Raw genomic sequence first — 24,929 nt, forward strand, 5'->3', positions numbered from 1 at the left:
CACGTGAAAAATGTTTCCCATAGAAAATGTATGTGTTATTGCCAATATCCAAGCGTCCATTTCAAACCTGAAGTGGTTAATGGTTATTTGATCGGCAATCTGGGTGACAAGAAAATCTTTCTGAAAGTACTGTACTTAACTATTTAATTTTTTAAACAGTGAAGCTTTTTTCATTTTTTTTTTTAACCTCAAATGGTATTTTTTTTACATATATATATTTGCATGACACTCCCAGGGTATAATGTAGAATGGTTTATGTCAATGCACTTCCTCCAGCTCATCTGGATATTGTCACTCCATAAGGATTTGAATGAGCAACAAGTGATTGGCTTTTGTACAGGGAGCATTTTGATTTATGGTTTTATCAAAATATACAGTACATGTATTTCACTGACCCATAAAGGAGCCTTTTTCTGATATTATTTAGATGTACATGTTCAGTGCATGTACACTGCATCTGGAAAGTATTCACAACTCTTCACTTTTTCTACATTTTGTTATGTTACAGCCTTATTCCAAAATGGAATAAATTCATTTTTGACCTCCAAATTCTACACACCATACCTCCCATAATGACAACGTGTAAAGTTTTGTTTTTGTTTTTTTTTGCATATATTAATAAAAAAAACTAAAATCACATGTAAATAAGTATTCAATACTTTGATGCACCTTTGGCAGGAATTACAGCCTCAAGTCTTTTTGAATGATGCCACAAGCTTGGCACACCTATCTTTGGGCAGTTTCGCCCATTCCTCTTTGCACCTCTCAAGCTCCATCAGGTTGGATGGGAAGTGTCGGTGCACAGCCATTTTCAGATTTCTACAGAGATGTTCAATTGGATTCAAGTCTGGGCTCTGGCTGGGCCACTCAAGGACGTTCAGAGTTGTCCTGAAGCCACTCCTTTTGATATCTTGGCTGTGTGCTTAGGGTCGTTGTCCTGCTGAAAGATGAACTGTTGCCCCAGTCTGAGGTCAAGAGCGCACTGGAGCAGGTTTTCATCCAGGATGTCTCTGTACATTGCTGAATTCATCTTTCCCTATATCCTGACTAGTCTCCCAGTTCCTGCTGCTGAAAAACCTCCCCACAGCATGATGATGCCACCCCCATGCTTCACTGCATGGCCTGGTGATGAGCGTTGCCTGGTTTCCTCCAAACATAATGCCTGGCATTCACGCCAAAGAGTTCAATCTTTGTCTCATCAGACCAGAGAGTCCTTCAGGTGCATTTTGGCAAACTCCAGGCGGGCTACCATGTGCTATTTACGAAGAAGTGGCTTCCGTCTGGCCACTCTACCATACAGGCCTGATTGGTGGATTGCTGCAGAGATGGTTGTCCTTCTGGAAGAATCTCCTCTCTCCACAGAGGAATACTGTAGCTCTGACAGAGTGACCATTGGGTTCTTGATCACCTCCCTGACTAGGGCCCTTTTCCCCCGATCGCTCAGTTTAGACGGCCGGCCAACTCTAGGAAGAGTCCAGGTGGTTCCGAACTTCTTTCATTTACGGATGATGGAGGCCACTGTGCTCATTGGGACCTTCAAAGCAGCAGATATTTTTCTGTACCCTTCCCCAGATTTGTGCCTCGAGACAATCCTGTCTGAGGTCTACAGACAACTCCTTGAACTTCATGCTTGGTTTGTGCTCTGACATACACTGTCAAGTGTGGGACCTTTATATAGACGGGTGTATGCCTCTTCAAAATCATGTCCAAGCAACTGAATTTACCACAGGTGGACTCCAATTAAGCTGTAGGAACATCTCAAGGATGATAAGTGGAAACAGGATGCACCGGAGCTCAATTTTGAGCTTCATGGCAAAGGCCGTGAATACTTATGTATATGTGATTTCTGAGAGTGTGTGTGTTTGAGATTTTTGCAAATTTTAATTAAAAGAAAACAAACTTTTTGCACGTTGTCATTATGGGGTATTGTGTGTAGAATTTTGAGGACAAAAATTAATTTATTCCATTTTGGAATAAAGGCTGTAGCATAACAAAATGTGGAAAAAGTGAAGCGTTGTGAATACTTTCCGGATGCACTGTACTTACCGGACCCTTGTCTGGATCCTGAGCATCGAGATGCCGCTGTCAGTATATTGACAGCAGGCATCCCGAGTGTCGGGATTTCATACTGATTCCCTTCAAAACCAGTGTACTTATTAGCATAAGATTCGGGGGGTTTCTTTACACATGGCAGGATGTATTTTACCAAATTTAATTGAAATTAGAGAATGTAAGGTATAATTTTTTTTTTCAGAAATTGTGCTGATTTGATGCGGAATGACCCACCTGCACCTTGCTTTCAGCCAGTAAAAAGACGGTTTTAAAATTGACGCATTTTTTATATATAATTTTGATATGCTACCAGCCACTTCACTTCACTTCTGTTAATATGTTGGCCCTTGTCTTCAAAAGGCAGCAGCTATAAGTAACTACCATTTTATGTATTGTGGTGTAGTAACTGCCATTTATATGTGACGCATAGTCATTTACTCCTATTTGTTTGCGTTGCTAGAGGTCCCCTTGGTTGGCCTAGATTGTCTTAGGATATTGTAGATAAGTGAATTTCATGCACTGCAATGTGTACTGTACAGAAGGTCTTCTTTTTATATCTGATATGAGTCGTTTTATTTTCAAAGGCATCGAAACACCACAAGCTAAAGCGTTACCACAGCCAGACATATGTGAACGGCTCTAAATGTGATCTGAATGGGAAATTTAGGGAGACTGAAGTCCGGGTAAGGAAAAGACACATTCCCTTCCCATCTATTTGTTGTTTCTGACTAGACTGTGAGAAAACCTAGTGTATCGGACCCTCTAGGCCTATTTGCTATCTGAATAATTTGTAAATTGTCTTTTATATGATAAACTTGCAAATACAAAGCTGCAGTTCTCATAACTTTATATCAAACTATGGCTACTTTTTTAAATTAAAACAAAACACTGAATGAAATATGCCCGCACTTGGGTTTTCCCCATAGTATACACTGTACTTGTGCATGGCAGTGTTTAATGCAATACACGAATACAAAACAAAGACCATTGTTAAGCTGGCCATACACGCTACAGTTATCGGAGAGATCTGCCCGATATCCACGGATCGCCCCAATTATTGTAGCTTGTGTGCGGGGCAACCGAGGGTTAAATATCGACCAGCATGCCCGTCCGATGCGATATTTGTGAGTTAAAATGTCGACCGCATTAGGCAGTGTATGCCCAGCCGTGGCCAACAGACAGACATGTCCTGTGTTCCTTCCCATGAAAGGAACAGAGAAATGTCTTCTCCCCCAGGGGCGGAGCGCAGATGTCGGGGCTAATACACTGTGAGATATCTCCTGTGTATGCCGCCGATATCTGACAGGCATTTTATCTGGCCGTGTATGCCCAGCATTAGTGGGAGTTATTGCAAATGTTTGTGTATCTAACAAAGTAACAGTATTAATGTAGCACTATTGCTAATTTTCTTTTTATATGGGCGGCCTTATTTATTATTTTATCTGATTTGTTATAAGGTAGCCAAATGGAAGTTGAAAACGCTAAATGAATTGTTATGTTGTTACTGCAGTTCGTGTGTGAGGAAGGCTCTGGAGACTTCATTGCCCGCGTGGATGAACCACAGTCCTGTACTTACGTGCTGACCGTTCACAGTGCTCGCATCTGCCATCATCCTTTCCTGCGGCCTCCCACCACTGGCAATTCACAAGCCATAAGATGCCACCCCGCTCTCAGCCCGGAGCAGTATGTTGAATATGTGAAAGCACAAGTCTGTAAGTAGAATGTTACAAAGTGTTGTCTGCCTTATCCTTCGTGAATTGAACACTACATCCATTCATTACCAAACGGTGAACTGTTCTATATTATTATTTTCAGACTTCATCCTTACCAGCTTGACCAATATAGTGCTGGCTTTCTGAGCTATTCTGGTCCACCTGGAAAAGCTGGGAAAACCTATTGTAGGCCAATTCCCTCCAATGAGCATGGATTATATATTTACACCTTATCCCTCGCCATTTCTGCATTCATACTACTGCTTTACCTGCATTCCTGCTTAACATCATCAAATATTTCTATAATGCAGTATAGTATTAATATTTTATAGCGAGACAACTTATTTCATGCCATCATTTCAAAAATGGTTGATTTTTAGCAATTCAGATGTGTTTTTTGAATTTAAATTAAAAAAAATTCCATGTCATGTTTAGATGATTCTTTACTTCACAGCTGACACAAAGCGTATAGTGGAGGAGCTCTCTGAGGAATTGAAGACCCTTGATTTTAAAACTTTGACACCTAAAAAATCTGGTTCCACACATCAAGAAAATCCAATTAAGATGGCAGAATCTGCAGATCAGCAAGTGGAGACTGGTAAGTAGCAGCTGTAGATATCTGATAAAGATCGGGTATATTGTACCTTTGTAAAACCCACAAAAGCATGTTGGCTTCTGATGATATTTAAGTAAACAACTATACAGATGTGTCCTCATATACCTAGCCTCAATACCCACACGGCGCGAGATGCCTGGTTCAAGTGAGCCACCAGGTCCCGTGCAACTCTGCTAGTGCCCGGCATCTCTGACTGTCTGTTTAGCCACCTCATCTGGAGTTCCAGCTACCTTTTAGTCCCGTTGGCTATGCTATAGGTTCCCTGCTTCTTAGAGGAAACTTAATTTCACTCTGGGTTATAAAGAATTCACAGTGTGGGAAAATATGACTAGACTCCAAATAAATTCTAAATCTTTAATAGACAACAGGCAAAAATGTTCTGCAATTTAAATTCTCCCTTATTAAGAAACAGTTGGCAGATTTTTTTTTTGAGTCCACATCTTACCACCGTGAGCAGCAATTCGCATTAAACATAACGTGTGAGCACTGTGCGACTCTGTAGTGCAGAGCGTCTTTTTTTTTTTTTTTTTTTGTGCAACTTTTTACCTTCAAATGCGTCTTATTTACAAAGCTATGCAAAAAAGACACCCAAGAAGCTTCTGTTGATTAACATGATCTGTGACGAGCCTATATTCTGTGTGTGACTGCTGGTGTATCTGCATGCAAAACGCTACGTTAGTGTTACAGCTGCTGACATTTTAACGTATTTCACATTCAGATACACCCGCAGTCGCACACAGACTATTCGCATCACTTTGTGAATAAGACTCTGGTGTCTTTTTTGCTGAAAATGCTCCTAAGATGCGATGCGACCTAGGATGCATCAGCAGACTGTGCTGATTAATTTGGTATGTAACACTTGTATATCTGTGTGCACCTGAGTTTGACCACAACGAAATAAAAAAAAAAAACTGTGGCTGCTACATTGTAACACTTTTCGTATACAGCTTCAGAGACTCGGGTGCACACAGATATAAAGTGTTGCATATCAAATTAATCAGCACAGTCTGCTGGTGCGTCCTAGTCGCATTGCATTGCAACTTTAAAAGCATTTTCAGTGAAAAAGACGCTCTGTGCTAGCAGTCTCACGGGACCTGGAACGCCAAGAGAGGCTTTTAACGTGACTGCAGCAAAGATGTAAAAGTTCCATAAAATGCATGTAAATAAAAACGCTAAGTCACTGTTTCTAATATTACATCCCTTTTTGCCTTTGTACCCATGATATCGTTTTGCAGAGTACTACTTATTTTATTTGTCATACCTCTCAATGCATTGTAAAGTGTTCCGTTGCATACTGAACATTTGTGTGTAATTTCATTTTTGCTATTTTGGGACAATGGAGTATCTAATATATGTGTGTGTGTGTGTGTATATACACACACGAGTTCTGCTATAAGCTACAGACTGGCATTTTGGGGATTAGAAGGGCAGCACGGGCAGTGTAATGGTTAGCATAACTGCCTCTCAGCAATGATTTCCTGGGTTTGATTCCTACCATGGCCCTATGTGTGTGGAGTTTGTATATTCTCTCTGTTCTTGCATGAGTTTCCTCCCACAATCCAAAAATATACTGGTAGGTTAAATGTCTCCCAACAAAAAATAACCCTAGTGTGTATGTGTGTATACATGTTGTCGGGAACATGGGGGGGTCAATCTAATTAGGTGCGAGCTGCTGTTTTCTCTTTGAACTTGCATAGCGAATTTTGCAATCCGATTAGCGACTCGCACCGAACCAGTCAGAGTGAATTCGCATCTTTCCATTCGCATCTCCCTGAGGGTGAGGGATAGAAGGGAAAATCTTTATTTTAAGGTTAAAATGTCGGGACACCGTACTGAACATGAACACCCCCCCCCCCCCCCCCAATGATTAATTAGGCATGTGGAGGGTTCCAATTGGCTTAATTAGTCCAATAATTACATGTCATTTTGGGGGGTTAATAAAAAATGGCCTCAAATTACCCCAAAATCAATTTTTTTGTTGGTTTAGGCACCCCAAATGTAATTACAGTATTTTTATTATTGAGGAAAAAAGTACCCCAAAATCACTTCTTTTTTGGTTTTGTTTGTTTATTTTGTTGAGATTAAATGAAAGTTTGCTTTATTTAATTTACAAATCAGCCATTTGACACCATTTAAAAACCTTTCAGTACTTTCCTAATGCCCACAAATGGCTTTCTATACAATCCTGCTACCGAAATTATCAATTTTAGGGGGTCCAAGATGGTCTCCCCATTTTTTCATGCACTTTTCTCAAATCGCATTTGACAGTCAATTCGCAAACCTCCACTGCGAGTACCGCAAATAGGCATTTTTAATTGGATTGGAGAGTGCCCAGGTGCGCGCATTCGTGCGAAGTAGTCGAGTTTTGTGAAACTCTCTACTCGCAATTCACTCCTAATTGGATTAACCCCATAGATTGTAAATGGCTAAATAATCTCTGTAAAGCTCTGCAGAATGTGTGCGCGTTACATAAATAACTGGTAGTCAATAAATAAATAATGTAAACCTTACAAGAAACTGCAAATTTTCCAGAACAACAAAATATTCATGCACTAGAAAATATAAATTGTCTCCTTTTTACATTTGTTGTTAATATGATAACATTATACTGTATTTCATGTAGAAGTAGTTTACAAAATAACTATAAACACATTTTAATAGGGCATATAGCTTCATTTATCCTGTGCAATATAATTTCTATATAGCAGTTGTGGCAGTGAGCTACTCCCATACTTGCTGCCAGTAAATGACTGACTGGAATTTGGGATGGCCTTATCAATTTATTTCCTATACAATTGTTGTGACCAAACACTCATGTCAAGAAAGCTCATACTTTATTATTCCTGAGCCATATATAAATCTCATAGCTACCTTGTGTATAGCAAAAAAAGACCCCAAACTATTTGTTTATTCTTCTACTGATAGGATTTTTTAATTTAGGCAAAAGTGAGATTTTTTTTTTTATACCAAGTTTTCTCCTTTTTTGTGTTTTGGTGCATATTTTTTTAAATTTTTTTTTTTTTTTTTTGTACTTTTATTTTGGAGGAGTGGTACATTATGATTTGTAGATTTCATATTTTATATTTAGCATCTGAATCCCCAATTGAGTCTGAGAGCACTGAAGATGTCAATGGTGTAAATGTGGAGCAAGAAGACGAAGAGACTGATATATGGAATAAACTAATCCATTCACAAGACTCGGAAACACAAGCTCCAGAAACTGACACTGTGGTAAGGCTTTATAGTCGCTGCAGTGTGTACAAGTTGTAAACTTTTCTTGTTTTATGCCTTTCAAAGTATATGTTCGTTTTTTGTGAATTTAAAAGACACTTCAGCAGCTTAGATGGAATCTGTGGACGGCACGCTTGCGGTCAGATGACACCGATCCTAACCTCCCTGGAGGTGCCTAACCCTAATTCCCCCTGTCCAGTGCCTAACCCTAATTCCCCCTGTCCGGTGCCTAACCCTAACTCCCCCTGTCCGGTGCCTAACCCTAACTCCCCCTGTCCGGTGCCTAAACCTAACCCGCATACTTAACTTCGAGATGCCGGCGGTCTGGATGCCGTCTGTTTCTTGATCCCTTTTGGGATGCCGGTGTCTGCTTTCTGACGTGTGACTGGATTCCGGCGTCAGTATACTGATGTCCGGCATTCCATTCGCTGGTATCCTGGTTGTATCCCACTTAGATACTTAGTTATATTTCACTGTATTTAACATGCTTCCAAAAAGTCTAAGGGGTCTGTTTACTAAGCAGTGTTAGGAGACAGTGAAAAGTGATAAGAAAGTGATAAGGTGCCAGCCAATCAGCTCCCAACTGTCATTTATCAAACACCGCCTGTGAGATGGCAGTTGGGAGCTGATTGGCTGGCACCTTATCACTTTCTTATCACTTTTCACTGTCTCCCAACACTGCTTAGTAAATAGACCCCTAAAAAAGCAAAGCCAGAAACGCACCTTTCTGTGCAAAATAAGTTGTTACAGTATGTGCACACCACTCAGTCACTTACAAGTTGTTTTACAAAACATCAGGTGAGTGGTGATTATAATCACCTGAAGTAGTTATGTAATCTGAGATCTTCATGACCACTTCTATAGAGTCCAGAGCCAGAGATATTGGTTAAAATACACAGCACAAATGATTGTTGCCTGATTCACTATACAGTTCTCTGTCCTGCATATTGTTGCATGATGGTCATTCCTGATAATGGAAGCTTGAATTAAGGGAAATATTTCCGTAGGGATATCTCTTATCTATGTGTTTAAACACATAGTATAGTATTATATAATATACTATGTTTTAATGCAGTGTTCTGCTTGGAATATCCTGTGAAATATGGGATGTGCACTTGTAATAGGAGCAGTATGAAAAAGAAGCATTATATTTGTTTGTGTGTATGTATATATATATATATATGTGTGTGTGTGTGTGTGTGTGTGTGTGTGTAATATATATATATATATATATATATATATATATATATATATATATATATATATATATATATAGATAGATAGATTTTATTTTTTATACTTTTTTATTTATTTTTTAATATTCACCCTTTCTCTTTGTATCTAGCAAGACTCATTTCCCCCTCTCAACACACCAGCTGAGGAACCACTAGGTTAGTACTTAGCACTAATCGAACATGCAATTCTGTAACATTTGCATCACTTCCAGGCATATCCCACCTAACTAAATTGTGTTTGTTGCCTGTATGTTATATTTATTACTTTCCTTGTCCTCCGCTTCCAGTACTGAACGTGATTCCTACCAGCTCTTTTGGTTGTGGGTTGGGGACATTCAGTACCTCCTAATGTATATTGTAGTACGACCTCTTGCTTGGTCTGAATTTTATCTAAACCAATCTGAAAACCTCTGTAATACGAGAGCTGTTTGACTTGCAGCTCCCTTCTGCTACTTGAAGTTCCTTGGGGATGTCCAGTCCACTATAGCACATATCGATTATACTTTGGTTTTGTCGACCTACAGATACACACAAGACACTTCGTTATAAAATAATAAGGAATCCAGAAGACCTGGTGAAGTTTATTGCAGACTTAAAGAAACATAATAAAAAGGTAAGTGATAGCTTGGGCTAGACCTGACTGAAACTTCCATATTTTGTTCAAACTGCAGATCCTATTCTCTACCTACAGTAGTCAGGATACAGAAAAATGAGAGTACTACAGAGGATACACAAAGTGAGAGGCAATTCTAGTGTGTATTAAAAGCCACAAACCTTATTCTAAGTGCAGCATCACTTAAGGACAGCATAGATAAGAAATGCGTAGCAGTTTATTTCTGTCGCCGGATTCTCTTTGACACATTGTGGCATGTACCTGTCCGTAAGTGGTAAATTGATTAGACAGGAATTTATAGTGTAATAATAAACATCTGTGTTTATTCCCTTGGTTGACACATTCTAATTGAATAGCTATGCATGCACACAAGGTTCATGCACTTCAAGCCTCCTTTTTGTGTTGCGGTTTTTTTATTGTCATACACAGAGTATCCCAAGCCTCCTTATGGTAATTAATATTCTCCAAGGCTCATTATTGCTTAAGTCACCTGCATTTGATATAACTATTTATAATACACATATCTAATAATCATCCAATCATAGAATATCATACAATAAACATAATATACTAAAACTTTTTAATATTAGGATTAGTGTTACATAACAATGATACACAATCATATTATTGGAAATGTATGTAAATTTTTCTATTTATAACATAGCCAATATTTTATTCTTCTGATCCATATTGAATAATCAGGGATTAATAATTATATCTAAATTTAAAAGTCTAAATATTACTTCTAACGTCTATTTCAGGGGTGGCCAAGTGGGGTCAAGCAAAACCTGCAAGGTTTGTTGTGCTCCCTAGAGTCCGAGTTACATGTAACTTTTTTGAAGATGGAGAAAAGTAGACTCTGAGGCACTCTTAACCTAAATGATTTGTGTGTATATTAAAATCTAACTTTTATTGACTACTATTAAAATATATTTCTCAAGTGATCATGAATAGCAAACATGGTGATGCATCCAGTTACCAACTAAAGGGGTATACACACTAGATGATTTTTTTTATTAACGATATCGTTCATGTCGTTCATATCGTCCAGTGAACGACCAACGATGCGTGCTCCCACGGGTCGTTAACGATATGCTGATGCCATGCTGCCGAATGCAGCCTGGCTCCGCCCCATCCGCCCGCTGTTTTTCGTGGCCGACATTGGTAAGTGTGTAGAATGTGTAGAATTATTAACAATGTCGGCACCTCCGCCGGGTCCCACCACACACGATATCCCTGCATACAGACATAGTTTAGTGTGTATGCGGCATAACACATTCTAAAAAATCTTCATGTTATCTGGCAAACATGGACTGTTTTGGGTCCTTGAGGACCAAACTCATCCATCCCTGGTCTACTCCATACTAGATATTATAAGGACTACATTTATAAAATATCTTGGTCCTGAAAATTAATTGAGTTTATTTACCATTGGTTATTTGTCCAATTTATATAAAATGTGGGCTTAGTGTCCATAATAACATTAACACAAGAATGATACAAATGTGCATTTCTCTTGCAGCAAGGCAGGGGAACACTGGACAATGGGATTGTAGGTTGGGGCTGGAGCTGGCACTTAAATTGAACTGTAGCTTTAAAAAGTAAGCTCCTCCCTCCTGCAATCCCACAATGCCAGTCGTTGTCTTTAAGTGCTTCAAGGAGTAGGGCATGTTTTACAGGGCTGCTATTCTGCTTGTAGCAGCGCACAGACTGAGTGCGGCGGCTGCTTTTGTCAGCGGCCTGGCGCGGGTGAGCACACACCGCGAGGACCCCCCACCGCAGTCCCGTCTCTAGAGAGACCAGCACGCAGTCGTCTTTTAGAGGGTGCCGGAGGAGGTTGTGGTCCCGGATGGCAGCTGCCATTTTGATGGGCTTTTTGCGGTGCTCCCACGGAACAGGGGGTGTGCAACAACAGGGCTTGACGACCGGAGTTTTAGCTAACCTTGGGTACTCCAGGTCTGAGTAGTGTGGGGGAGGGCGGGGGTGCTTTAGCGGAGCTTCAAGCGCTGCACTTCCCTCCTGCAGCAGCACAGCATGCCAGCTCTGCCTTCAGCATGTGATGGTAGAGCATTCTACTTCTGTTGGGACAGCTAGTTTCTCCTGCATGTCACAGGATGGCTCAGCTTTTCTACTTGTAATAGTATTAGCTGCCTATGTGTTCAGCTGCTGCACTGAATTCCCTCGTCTCTGTGACAGGCTCCTTTCCCTCTATAGGATTAAGTTCCCGGCCACGGTATGTCCCGCTATGGTTCCATGATTTACTTCTGGTACCTGGCATGCTTTTTCAGGAATTCTCTTCTGTGCAGGGTGGTCTTGGAGGCGCATTTCCCTATCCAGGGCCCCATTAGATGTTTTGCATGCGCAGGAACTTACGTGGCTTTGCGCTGTCACAAAGGGTGAGGTCCTACTGTCCTCCTTGATTTATTGCTGCTATGTGACACTTTCTAGGAGGTTTAGATATGAATTCTCAATCGGTGGCTGTGGGTCTGTTAAAGCGTTGGCGAAGGAAAGTTACGTTCCTGTCTGTGAATCTCTCCGGTCTCCTCAGGGAGGATTAGGAGACGTCTGTTTCAGAGGCTAGCGGATTGAGGGCCTGATTCAGACCCGGTCGCTAGATGCGTACGCTCGCACTCAGTGTATGCAAATTTTACAAATTGACGTCATGGGATGCGATCGCTCGCCAAGGCATAAGAACACCCTCTTTGGCTGTGCGAGTGATCGCTCTGCATATGCAGACACCACTTAGCGTATGTAGAGACGCCCACTGGCACACGTCATGTCCAGGAAGTGTGTGAAAACGTTGGTAAATCGAGGATCATCAGATGCGAACGCAGTGCTTGTGGTAGTCTTACCCTACCGCAAGCTCTGCGAGCATTTCAGTGTAAAAAAAAAAAAAGCCAAGTGACGTGTACTATGACGCTACCTGTTAATTATGCACGCCTCTGAAACGGCGTTGAAACACTCGGGCACGCCTGCGTTCACATCTCCAAACCCCCGTTTTTACTGGACTGCCCCTGTTACCGCCCACAAACGGCCTCTCCTGTCACTCATTACACTGGGCTGTCTTTGCAGGGTGAGCGAGCGGTATGCGATCACAGTGAGTAGCACGCGCAGAACAAAGCATGCACGTACGCAGGACATCGGGCCGCTTGCGAGCGCACGCATATAGCGAACGGGTCTGAATCAGACCCTGAGTATGCAAGTGGAAATGCTTCCCATGGTAGTTGCTGTGGTAGCCGTTTAGATCACCGCATACCCTTCCTGTGCAGGGCTCAGCGTCCGGTAAGGATACTCTAACTAGACCTGGGAGGGTTGTCTCCGGTCTGTTTTTATAGTTTCTAGGGTCGTTATCCTGCCTTGTCGAGCCGCAACATGGGTGGCATGGCACTTCTGCTGATAAATTCATCTAGGGGCTTCAGTGAATCGCCTTGGAATGCCCTGCTGAATTAGCGGGACATTCGTGGGAGGCCAGACAAGACTTGGGCACAGGTTGCTTCTGGGTTTTGGCTACTGCCGGTTTGGCTTGAAGGACCCTTTGTTAATGAGTTTTTATGCAAAGCGCAGAGTCAGAGTGTTCCTTACGCTTTCCTCTGTTGGATAAGGACGTTCTCTTTTGGTCAAAACTGGATAATCCCCACCAGTCTGGAAAGCACTTTTTTGCCGGTGCCGTCCTAACTGCGGGGTCCACTTTTTTTCCAAGTTTTTGCTCCTCCTTCGTGCGTCCTTGGAAGGTCTGTTTGACACAAGCCGATTCTTCCCCAGCAGGGGTTCGATTTCCGGGGGCAGGTTTAGTAACACTCTTTCTCAGTTCTGGGGACACTGCTCCAAGGAGGACGTGTCTCTCTCCTTTACTTAGTTCACTTGAAAGTGGTCGGGCGGTTGCTCTGGTTCAGTGACAGCTGTCTGAAGAAGTCACTCAACAAAGTGCTTGGCATCTTTCGCCTTGGTTCCAGCTGGGACCTCAGAGGTCCGCCACCAGGGTGTTTGTTGTTTTTTACCATCGCTCTTCCCCAGGAAGCGGCGAATGCGATGACATTGGGCCGTGCTATCGTTCCACTCCTCTCAGCCAGCATGTTTTTGCTCCAGTTCCGCCGCAGGTACGAAAACTGGGTTTCTATCTCCTTCCTAGTTGAGGCTTCCCAAGTGAGGGTAATCATAGTGGCTCCAGGCTGGCTATGCTGGTCATGGTACGCAGACGTCCTCCCTAGGTCGGTAGGTCCAGGGTGGCGTCTTCTGCTTCGTACAGACTTGCTGCAACTAGGCCCGGTCTACAAGGGCACTTTCCCTGGTTGGTTTTCACAACTGGACTTCTGTGACTGAGAAAGCTGCAGGTTTTCCTCTCTCATGGTCCGAACTAGGCTTTCCATCTCGCGCTTACTTCCGGGTTTTTGGAACCTCTACCGTTAAGTTTTTGCTTCTCACGTTTCTTGGGCTTCCTTCTGGAGGGTTTGAGGCTGGTTGATGACTTTGTTTTTGTGACCATACAGGGTTTGGCTCTGTCATTTTCTTTCCAGCTGCGTTTTTTTCTCTTCAGTGTGTCCAAATCATTTTTAGAATGTATGCTGCGTATTCGTCCACAGGTGGAGCCGTGGAATCTTAATCTAGTCCTATCAGCTCTCACACAGGCTCCATTGGAGTCATTGCGTTCAGTGGATCTTCAAATAGCCATAAGGAAGACCAGCTTCCAAGCAACTATCACCTTCCATCGGCATAGATCTGGGTTTAGGGATTGCAAGCCACTTTTTCTTGTCTTTAATGAAGGTTGTGCGGTTCTCCGTACAGTTTTTGCATTCCAGCCGACGTTTGTTTTCCGCTTTGTATTCAGGCTGCTGTCCTTCCAATTCTTTCTCCTCTGGCGAATTCCCAGGACTGGCATGATCTGGCACTGCTAGTTGTGCTGAGCTCTGCAGATTTTCTTGGACACGTCTTCTTTGGTACGCCGCACTGTTCTCTGCGGGTTCTTTATATGACGCACATGGTTGGCTGGCTACTTGGTAGACCCTTGCGCGTTAGATCTGCTTGGTCATCACTCAAGCCTGTTGTGGTGCAGGGGCGACCATGTGTTTGCGCCTTCCACTAGGGCGTTGGCAATCTTATGGACAGTGCAATGAGGAACTTCAGCAGCACAGGTCACGTTTTCAGGTTTTTTGCCTCCGGCGGCACCCACTTTGGGCGTACAGTTCTCCGGTCAGGCAGTCTGAGCGTTCCCTCCCCTGGGGACGACTTTTGAACGTCCCGTTGTCCAGTGTTCCCCAGCCTTGCTGCAAGAGAAAATAAGAATTCAACAGTAAGTTGACCAAAAATCCTTTCTCTTAAGCAAGCTGGGGAACACTGCGATACCTTCCCCACGCTCAGTTGTGCAAGGTTTTTGTTCTTGACTGTATTTTTTGTTCCCTACTGGTTTTTTGGTTGTTCTAACCATTTCACGGGGTTCCTGCTACTCCTCTCTGGACTCTTTTTTTAAAGAAGTACTGGCATTGTGGAATTGCAGGGAGGAGGAGCTTAGTTTTTAATGCTACAGTTTAATTTAAGTGGCAGCTGCAGCTCCAACCTGCAATCACATTATCCTGTGTTCCCCAGCCTGCTTAAGAGAAAAGGATTCCATGGTAAGTTGATCAAAAATCATATTATCTACATTGTAGTTAACACTGGTGAAGCGTTCTGTTGCTTGAAATTTTTTATTTCAAGGTATCGTTCTTTAGGACCATATTCTAACGAAGACCAACATTTCTGTTGCAGAAAGAGGATGAAGACACTGATGCTGAAAACAAGAAGTTGAATAGTGGTGGAGAGACTAATTCAGTGGCTGAAATGCAAGATCCTGAGGATGAAGATGAGCAGGCCCTCATGCAGGAGTTTGAGAAGGAGCTGGAAAACATTCTGCTTCCCAAATCTGAACAATCACAGATAAAAGAAACTGTGAAAACAGAAATGGAGAAGGAATTTGACAATATCATTGATGAAGTAAGTCCTAGGTCTTTGACCATTGAGATTTTGTTGGGTGATGCAGTAATGTTCTGTCCATAGAAACTGTGCAGACCGGAAACTTTATTTGTTGTTGCTTACTTGGTTTGAAGAATGGGGCTGTGTGCGGGACTGCATGTAATCATACTATAATATCTAACAAAAACAAGTATAAGGTCTACTCTCTATATGTAAAGGGTTTGCAACATGATTTTTCGGCAATTCATTTTCTAATGTAAATTTCACTGTTATATTTGAGTATTGTCAAACAAGATTACAGTGTGGTTGGTGTTTCTGCTGAATAGTAGTTCACAGTTTCTCAAGCTCTGTTCTCAGGACCTCAAACAGTGCATGTTTTCCAGGTATCCTCACAGAGTGACAAGTGAAATAATCTTAACCTGTGGATCTTTTAAAATGTGTCGGTGAGTAATGAATACACCTGTGCACCTGCTGGGTGACCTGCAAAACATGAACTGTATGGGATCCTGAGGACCGATTTTGAGAACCACTGCTGTAGCTTCCTGTTTAATGTTTTACTTCCACTAGATGGCTGTATCACACTACTGACCAAGCCAGAACATGTGTTACATGTTAGGGCTCATGCAAAATAACTGTTTTGAGTTGCATGTGCTGATTTTGTATTTGATGCCCAATGGACAGGCTCACATAGCAGTCAAGGGTCCTTTTATAAAAAAAAAACATGTACTTTTAACATATGTCATGACAAGATGAGGATTGTCTAAAATGGATCAATGTCTGCTTTCTCCTGGTTCGGACATCTGTTTTATTCTGTGTCTGCATAGAACCAGTAGAATGTTGCAGATCAACCGGTTAGCTGCATAGTTTAATATTTTTCTATCTGGTTGCCCTACTAACCTAAATATATACTTTTACAGTTTGCAGTATGTGTGCTTTAAGCCAACAATTTAATATGGTTTTAGGGACAATCAGAACTTTCTGTAGGTTGTGACGAATATTCTTGTCCACTTTGCATTAGGAAGATTAATGGAACAGTAGATTTGCTTTTTGTCTTCTCCATACTCCTGAGGGCAGCTGAGATCAAACTTCCAAGGAGTAGTGAGTTATAGTATTGGTGTATACTGGCTGTAAAGGTACAGTAGATGCAGGTATATATTTAGCACTTCTCTTAAAATGAGCATTTGATTTTCATAACATTTGCTGCTCAGTAGTTACAAAGGATCAGGTTCACTCAAAAGGACAAGCTGATATCTAGCCTGGCATCGGGTTTCTGTTTTCTCTGTTCACTTACGGTTTCTTACAATGATTCCTCTTTATATACTCACTTACCACCATATGAATTCTCTGCACAGTAAAACAAATATATAATCTTGCTAATTAATAACAATTTTAAAAAAATATATATATATATCTCGATCAATCTATATCCTTGTATCGACCGGCACTCCACTCATTCAACAAACTGTACTTGCCCGGGTGCCCTTACCCCGGTAAAAGCAGCTTTCCCCCTGTATAGGACAGAAAAACAGGTGGCACTCACAGGATTTGAAAAATGGTAATCACCGACAGGTCACTTATTCCTCATCCAACGCTTCAATAATCTCCCCAATTAGATATTTTCCTCAGTATGGTCCCTGAGGAAAATCTCTTGATTGGGGAGATTAAAACATTGGAGGAGGAATAAGTGACTGTGTGTGTGTGTGTGTGTGTGTGTGTGTGTGTGTGTGTGTGTGTGTGTGTGTGTGTGTGTGTGTGTGTGTGTGTGTGTGTGTGTGTGTGTTTTTTTACTATATGCCATTTATAAGATCAGTTTTGCTTGAATATCAGTCTCTTATAAAATAGGTGGGAGCACAGTATTTATATTTCACCACGATGAATCATTCATACTGCTCATTTTATGAATGTTTATGTTGTAGGCTCAGGAAGAGATGGAAACTGAAGGGTTGAAGGGTGAGTTTGACCGGAAGCAAGCATCAAAATCACTTGCCACCACATTGAACAAATTAATAGATAAACTGGACAATACTGCAGTGGAGAAAGGAGAAGAGACAGAGCCTGTGGAGAGTAATGAAGTTATGACACCAGACAGCAATGAGCCCGCTGCCAAAGGACCATCTGGTAGGTTGTAAAGTACACGTACAGAAAAAGATGGAAACACCATATTAAAAGCAAAGGCTCCATACATGTGACTCATTCGTTCAGCCAATAATATTGTCAGGGTAATATACAAAAGAGCTGGACTGTCCCAGATACCTATAATTATGGCTGACGTCAGAACACCTCATTGACTTAAAAATAATGGTGAAAACCATATAACTGTTTGTTCTACAACTAAGGCCCGTATTCAATTTGGAGCGAAAAGCCGTTTTCGCGTGTTTTTGGCTAAACTTTTTCGCAAGCGACGTCATTTTCGCCTGTTTTGGTTTTACCCCGTATTCAATTTGAAGGACTTTCTGCCTAGGAGGAAAGTCAATGCAATGTACCAGGCGAAAAAGTTTTGCCTATGAATAGCAGGCGGAAAAAAGTGCAGAATTGGGGTTTTGGGGTGCAACGTTGTGGGAACCCCCCTGCAGCCTTCAGACAGTCCCCCAAATGTAAACTGTGTCAAAAAATTTTAAAAAAACACTTAAGGACCCCCCAAAAAATTACTTTGAAAAAGGGGGCAAAAAAAATAACAGTTGGGGTACAAAGTTAAAAACTAGCGAAATTGACTCTGAGGGGGATCCCAAGTATGCCCCAAGTGTTTTTTTGATTGCAGGTGCTAGTGCAGGTGGATTTTTCACGATTTTTACAAGTACACTTTAGCAACTTTTAAATATGCAGACCCCCATTTTTCAAGTACCCTAAATTTGCTGGGAATAGCTATTTTCATAAAAAAATACTCCTGAATACTATTCTGCACCACGTATAGAAAAACGCTATTTAGCAGCTATTGAGCCCGTTTAAAAATCCAAAATACCTTCAGCAAGCCAAATCGGGGGGTATCATAGTGAACCCCCATGTCAGAGCAACTTTTGGGGTGTGTCAGACTGATTTCCCCAAATCTGACAGCACTTTCTGCTTGTTTCAGTTTCGCCGGGTGCCGTTTTCGCATACTTTCATGTTGAATACGGGGTAAAGCGTGCACACGCGCGATACTTTTCCGCCTGCCAAACAGGCGAAGTAGGTGGAAAGTCCGGACCACAAAAAAGTATCTCTGCTCATATTGAATACGGCTCTTAGTAAGGTCTAAGATGATGTCTGCAAGGAAACAACATAATTCACAGAAAGCAACAGTGGGCAGCAACATACTCCAGTTTTATGATCTCTGTGCATTAATTTGAGGTGCTGGGCTAAACAGTGAGAAGCTGCTGGTCGAATTTCAGCCTCTTGGATCCTTAACCAATTTAATAAAAAAAAAAGAAGATAATAAGAAAAACAGTCAAACTGGATATCCTAGCTGGATGGCAGTGCATACACCGCTCCTCATACGAATCGGTCAATGGATGTGCAGAGAGCACAGACAATTGGCTACCAATTAGATGATTTGTCCAACATGAGGTCAGTGTATAAAGCAGTGCTTATGTTCCTTTAGTTTTCGCAGAAAAAATGGGTTATTACGGCTTCTGCAAATCTGGGATTTCTCCAGTGGCACCATGGTTTTCTCGTATTGACACTGCTGACATACACAGCTTATGGCAGCAAAGCGTTCTGGCCACTTAATAAGTAGAAAAAAGCTAAGCTGGTCATTGCTCATCTAATAACTCATAGCACCATCTGAGAAAGTCACTGCTTACCTACATGCCCTGCAGTCTACAGACATTCCTCACATGTGCAGCCCTGGCAAGTGAAATTACGCAAACGGAGCTGCTCAATATCAAATACATATCACAGCAGTATTGTACTGAGGTGATACAGCCTGTCCGAAATCTCCAGAGGGGTGAGTTTACGTACTGTACTGTACATATCACCTCTCAGGTCTCTTTGATACATTACAGTGCTAAAACATCTTACAATGTGGTGGAGCAGGATGTCTCTTAAAACAACCCTTTGATACATTTGCCCAATGTCCTTTACAACCAGACAAGTATTACTTAAATAGCTCTACGTTCCTGAGGGCAGTTTCCCGACAGTGAAAGTTTCTCATGGATTGTAATGCGAGGCACCTGGGCATGACACTGATGCTGTCCAATGGCATGTCCACAGCAGTCAGATCTGAATCCAATCCAGCATTTGTTGCATTTTTTGTTTAGTGGTTCAACTTTTTATATTGGTGTTCCATTTCATTTATTGTTTTCTTGTCTACAAATGTTTTTCTACTTTCATTCTGTACAAGGGTTCTGCTGCTGCCTTTACTTCTAGACCTTGTGGGATCTTTATATAATAGCATGTATGTATGTATTTAGACAGCTCATGTGACATGATAGATGGATTGTAATTAATGATGCTACATGGAAAGAGAATCCTGTGGTCTGAGAATCGCTCAGTCTTGAGATTCCTGTACAACAGTGTACGAATTATTTTCACAAATGCCAAAATGGGTCTCTAGAACACTGGTGTCTGGTGGTCAGGCGTCTGGGGACCCGTCCAATAGCTCCTGATTTTTGTTGGAAACTGAAGATAGCCAGTTATACTTTAGTAATGCCATCATTTTATATACTAGTGCTATTTTGAAAGTTTGAGTTCTGGTGGAACCTGGAAAGCTGTGTTGATCAGTGGTAAACAGGTTAAATATTGTCTCTTTTATATCAAAGTGGCTTCTATTTGTGTGTGTGTGTGTGTGTGTGTGTGTGTGTGTGTGTGTGTGTGTGTGTGTGTGTGTTCCGTTTTCAAAGTATTTGGTGAGAGGTTCTTATATACCGTTAACACGATCTGTACTACAAGTTATTGGCTTGTTAGCATTCTGTTACTGTTGCATTGCAAGGACAATTTTTTTCATAAAATTAAATGAACTGGTTTTGGATATTTTTATCCACAATTTGGTCTTTAACTGGGTTTGTTATTGTGAAGATTAATGAATGTTAAGGTGGGTACCCACTTGTAGGTATATCATTCTTTCAAACGGCATAACTGGTGTGCGACGTTGTTCAGACATAGCGTGTCGGCCCTGCAGCACAGCTGATGCCGATATATCTGTGCATGTGTGTATGAGTGACCTGACCACCTGTACAATGGCTGCAGGGACCGCCGACCCTGACATCACAACTGGGCGGGCAAATTTAGATGCCTGCCCCGTTGTGATGTCTTGGTAAGTGGGTATAGCTTACCAAATTGGCTGGTCGGTCACTGGGTAAGGTAAGTGTGTACCCAATCGGTTCTAGAGAAAGAGAGTATATCTGCACACTCTAATAGATTGAGTTACGGTCATATATAAGGCCCCATAGTAATTAGCAACCAGTAGTATTCAATTTATGGGGGTGCAGCCCTAATCCAACCAAGTTAGACTATATTAAACAAAAATAGGCTTGTGGTTGTTAGAGATGGGCGCACATGCACAAAATCAATACATTAAAGCTTGATTTTTATTAGTTATTATACTAAAAATTCCATTCACTAGGAATGGTACGGTGAAAATTAGAGGTAAAAAATTAATTAATTGAATTGGTAAACATACATCTAGATCAGTGTATAAAGATAGAAAAATGTGAGCAAATAATGTGTAAAAAAGCAGGATCCACCATTTCTATTACCCAGTATTATAAAAGCAATGTACCATGTTGAAACAGAGCTAAATTATATGTAGTATGTATATTCAATATGCAGTCCCTTACAAAAGTAGTCACCCCCCTTTGCATTTTTCATGTTGTGTTGCCTCACAACTTGGAATTAAAATGGATTGTTTGAAGGTGAGCATCATTTCATTCACAGAACATGCCTACAACACTGAAGTTGTGTTTTTTTTGTTTTAAATTTTTATATATATATATTGTTGATTTTAAAATGAACCTCTAAGAATATCGCCAATTTGCGTACGCAGACTGACCGCAAATAAAGACAGGAGTGGAATCTGTGGTTCCAAAGCACAAGTTTTATTCTGGTAAAAGTTCAGTCAGTTACACGCAATTGATACATACACAATTTAGGCGTAAAAGGAAATAATACAGACCCAAGTACAGTATACATACGCTGCGCCTCTGGACACGGAGATAGGCATCAGTAAGAGACCCTCAGTTCATACAGCATTCAGCATGGACTAAAAAAAACAGTATCCGGGCACACATATTTATCCCCCCCAGACTAAAACAGGACAATGGGGAAGTTTCTTGCTGATGTCATTGGTTCCCAGAGGAGAAGCATATGTTACAGCACATTTAACAGGCTGGTTCAAATAGACTCTCCCTGCCTCTAACAGCAGGGGAATCTTTCTAGTCATGCCCTCTGTAACATCCTAACAATTATTCATGAGATAAAACATTTTGTTGCTTGTAGGTTCTGCGATCCATAACTTGCGAATGCACGATGCGATCTCCACACCGATAGTACCGGAATTCTGTTGAAAGAGTACACATCAGTACGGACCCAAACACTGCTTTCTTATCATGTACAGAACCTAAGTTATCAAATATCTTTATTTCACAGCATTTAAACTAACTGAACCAACTTAAATCATATACCTTGATGCTTATTAAACCTTATGTGTTAATATGTAATGTGTGAGTATTCGGGGTTTGATATAAAGACGCTAGTTAACTTGGGGCAGATGCGTGCGCATAAAGCTAATAAACGGTATTTTCATTCGGGATCTTAAGCATAATATGTGTATGTGAAATGGTGAAAGATGCAATCGCATGATGCTAATAATTGTGCATTCGCTACTGGGCGTCATGTTAGCAGCTCAATTGTGCGTAATGTGCGGTGTTTATGCATGAAATTCCATCTATGTTGGACTTAACAAATATATATATATATATATATATATATATATATATATATATATATATACACACACACACAGTCAAGTCCATAAATATTGGGATATTGACAGAATTTTCATATTTTGTCCTCTATTCACCACCACAATTGCTTTGAAATGAAACAAACAAGATGTGATTTAACTGCAGATTTTCAGATTTAATTTGAGGGTGATTACATCCAAATCAGGTGAACAGTGTAGGAATTACAACTGTTTCTATATGTGCCTCCCACTGTTTAAGGGGCCAAAAGTAATGGGACAAACTAAACAATCCTAAATCTAACTTCCACTTTTTAATACTTTGTTGCAAATCCTTTGCAGGCAATTACAGCCTGAAGTCTGGAACGCATAGACATCACCAGACGCTGGGTTTCATCCCTGGTGATGCTCTGCCAGGCCTCTACTGCAAATGTCTTAAGTTCCTGCTTGTTCTTGGGGCATTTTCCCTTCAGTTTTGTCTTCATCAATTGAAATGCATGCTCATTCGGATTCAGGTCAGGGGATTGACTTGGCCATTGCATAACATTCCACTTTTTAGCCTTAAAAAACTCTTTGGTTGCTTTTGCAGTATGCTTTGGGTCATTGTCCATCTGCACTGTGAAGCGCTGTCCAATGAGTTCTGAAGCATTTGACTGAATATGAGCATATAATATTGCCCAAAACACTTCAGAATTCTGCTGCTTTTGTCAGCAGTCACATCATCAATAAATACAAGGGAACCAGTTCCATTGGCAGCCATACATGCCCACGCCATGACACTACCACCACCATGCTTCACTGATGAGGTGGTATGTTTTGGATCATGAGCAGTTCCTTTCCTTCTCTTCCCATCACTCTGGTACAAGTTGATCTTTGTCTCATCTGTCAATAGGATGTTGTTCCAGAACTGTAATGGCTTTTTTAGATGTTGTTTGGCAAACTGTAATCTTGTCTTCCTGTTTTTGTGGCTCACCAATGGTTTGCATTTTGTGGTGAGCCCTCTATATTCACTGTTGTGAAGTCTTCTCTTGATTGTTGACTTTGACACATATACACCTACCTCCTGGAGAGTGTTCTTGATTTGGCCAACTGTTGTGAAGGGGTTTTTCTTCACCAGGGAAATAATTCTTTTGTCATCCACCACAGTTGTTTTCCGGGTCTTTTGGTGTTGCTCAGCTCTCCGGTGCGTTCTTTCTTTTTAAGAATGTTCCAAACAGTTGATTTGGCCACACCTAATGTTTTTGCTATCTCTCTGATGGGTTTGTTTTGATTTTTCAGCGTAATGATGGCTTGCTTCACTGATAGTGATAGCTCTTTGGATCTCATATTGAGAGTTGACAGCAACTGATTCCAAATGCAAATGTCACACCTAGAATCAACTCCAGACCTTTTACCTGCTTAATTGATAATGAAATAACAAGGGAATAGCCCACACCTGTCCATGAAATCGCTTTTGAGTTGATAATCCCATTACTTTTGGCCCCTTAATAAGTGGGAGGCACATATAGAAACCGTTGTAATTCCTACACCGTTCACCCGATTTGGATGTAATTACCCTCAAATTAAATCTGAAAGTCTGCAGTTAAAGCACATCTTGTTTGTTTCATTTCAAAACCACTGTGGTGGTGAATAGAGGCCAAAATCTGAAAATTCTGTCAATGTCCCAATATTTATGGACCTGACTGTATATACACATCATTCCTCACTCACAGTTTCAGACTGCAGTGCAAATGTGACCTCCAGCTGTGAGACTAGACCCTCCTGTCTAGATATGAAACTAAAACCTGTTTGGATTCAGACAAATCCAATTGTGTAGATCAATGCCTGGATTATATTACAATTGCCGCAACTATACTTTATCTGCATCCAGGGATTCCCAATTTGTATGTAAAAATACCTATTGTCTATTTCTATTTACTTTTACTCAGAAAGCTTGTTTTTCCAGTTGCCCTTGGTAGATTAACATTGCCATCTGTTCTTAGCTCCTGAATTGTAACTTGAATTGACACTGGCCACAAAATGGTGTCTTGTGATATCATTTCCAAAATGGAGTCTTGCGGCCATTCGCAAGATGGCGTCGCCGCGATTACATTTTAAACTGAACTTGTCTCAGCCAATTATTCAGCTTCGACTATCTATATATATATATATCTATATATATATATATCTATCTATCTCTCTCTCTATATATATATATATATATATATATATATATAAATATATAAATATTTTGACTCAAACAACATTTAGGACAACATAACAGAAAACTTCAGCGTGCATAACTATTCACCCCTCTAAAGTCAGTACTTTGTCGAGCCACCTTTTGCGGCAATTAAGCTGCAAGTCTCTTTGGATAAGTCTCTATGAACTTGCCACATGCTGCCCCTGGGATTTTTGCCCATTCCTCAAGACAAAACTGCTCCAGCTCCTTCATGTCGGATGGTTTCCAGCAGCAATCTTCAAGTCTGACCACAGATTCTCAATTGGATTGAGATCTGGGATTTGACTAGGCCATTCTAACACATTTAAATGTTTCCCCTTAAACCACTCGAGTGTTGCTTTAGCATTATGCTTCGGGTCATTATCCTGCTGGAAGGTGAACCTTCGTCTTAGTCTCAAATCACAGGCAGACTGGAACAGGTTTTGCTCAATAATA

General features: G+C 41.1%; 1 protein-coding gene across 2 annotated transcripts in view; it reads left to right on the forward strand.

Annotated features, from left to right (window-relative positions):
- Positions 1–24,929, forward strand: part of OS9 (OS9 endoplasmic reticulum lectin) — a 68,350-nt gene that overhangs the window by 29,679 nt on the left and 13,742 nt on the right. For both annotated transcript variants that reach the window (XM_088465917.1, XM_088465918.1), the window contains exons 5-12: positions 2,637–2,735; positions 3,563–3,764; positions 4,219–4,362; positions 7,469–7,611; positions 8,957–9,002; positions 9,371–9,459; positions 15,199–15,423; positions 17,319–17,520. In XM_088465917.1, coding sequence (XP_088322043.1) covers positions 2,637–2,735; positions 3,563–3,764; positions 4,219–4,362; positions 7,469–7,611; positions 8,957–9,002; positions 9,371–9,459; positions 15,199–15,423; positions 17,319–17,520 — 1,150 coding nt within the window. The remainder of the gene's footprint in view (positions 1–2,636; positions 2,736–3,562; positions 3,765–4,218; positions 4,363–7,468; positions 7,612–8,956; positions 9,003–9,370; positions 9,460–15,198; positions 15,424–17,318; positions 17,521–24,929) is intronic.

The sequence above is a fragment of the Taudactylus pleione genome, unplaced genomic scaffold (genome assembly GCF_031769625.1).
Source record: "Taudactylus pleione unplaced genomic scaffold, aTauple2 ptg000065l, whole genome shotgun sequence".
NCBI lineage: Eukaryota > Metazoa > Chordata > Amphibia > Anura > Myobatrachidae > Taudactylus > Taudactylus pleione.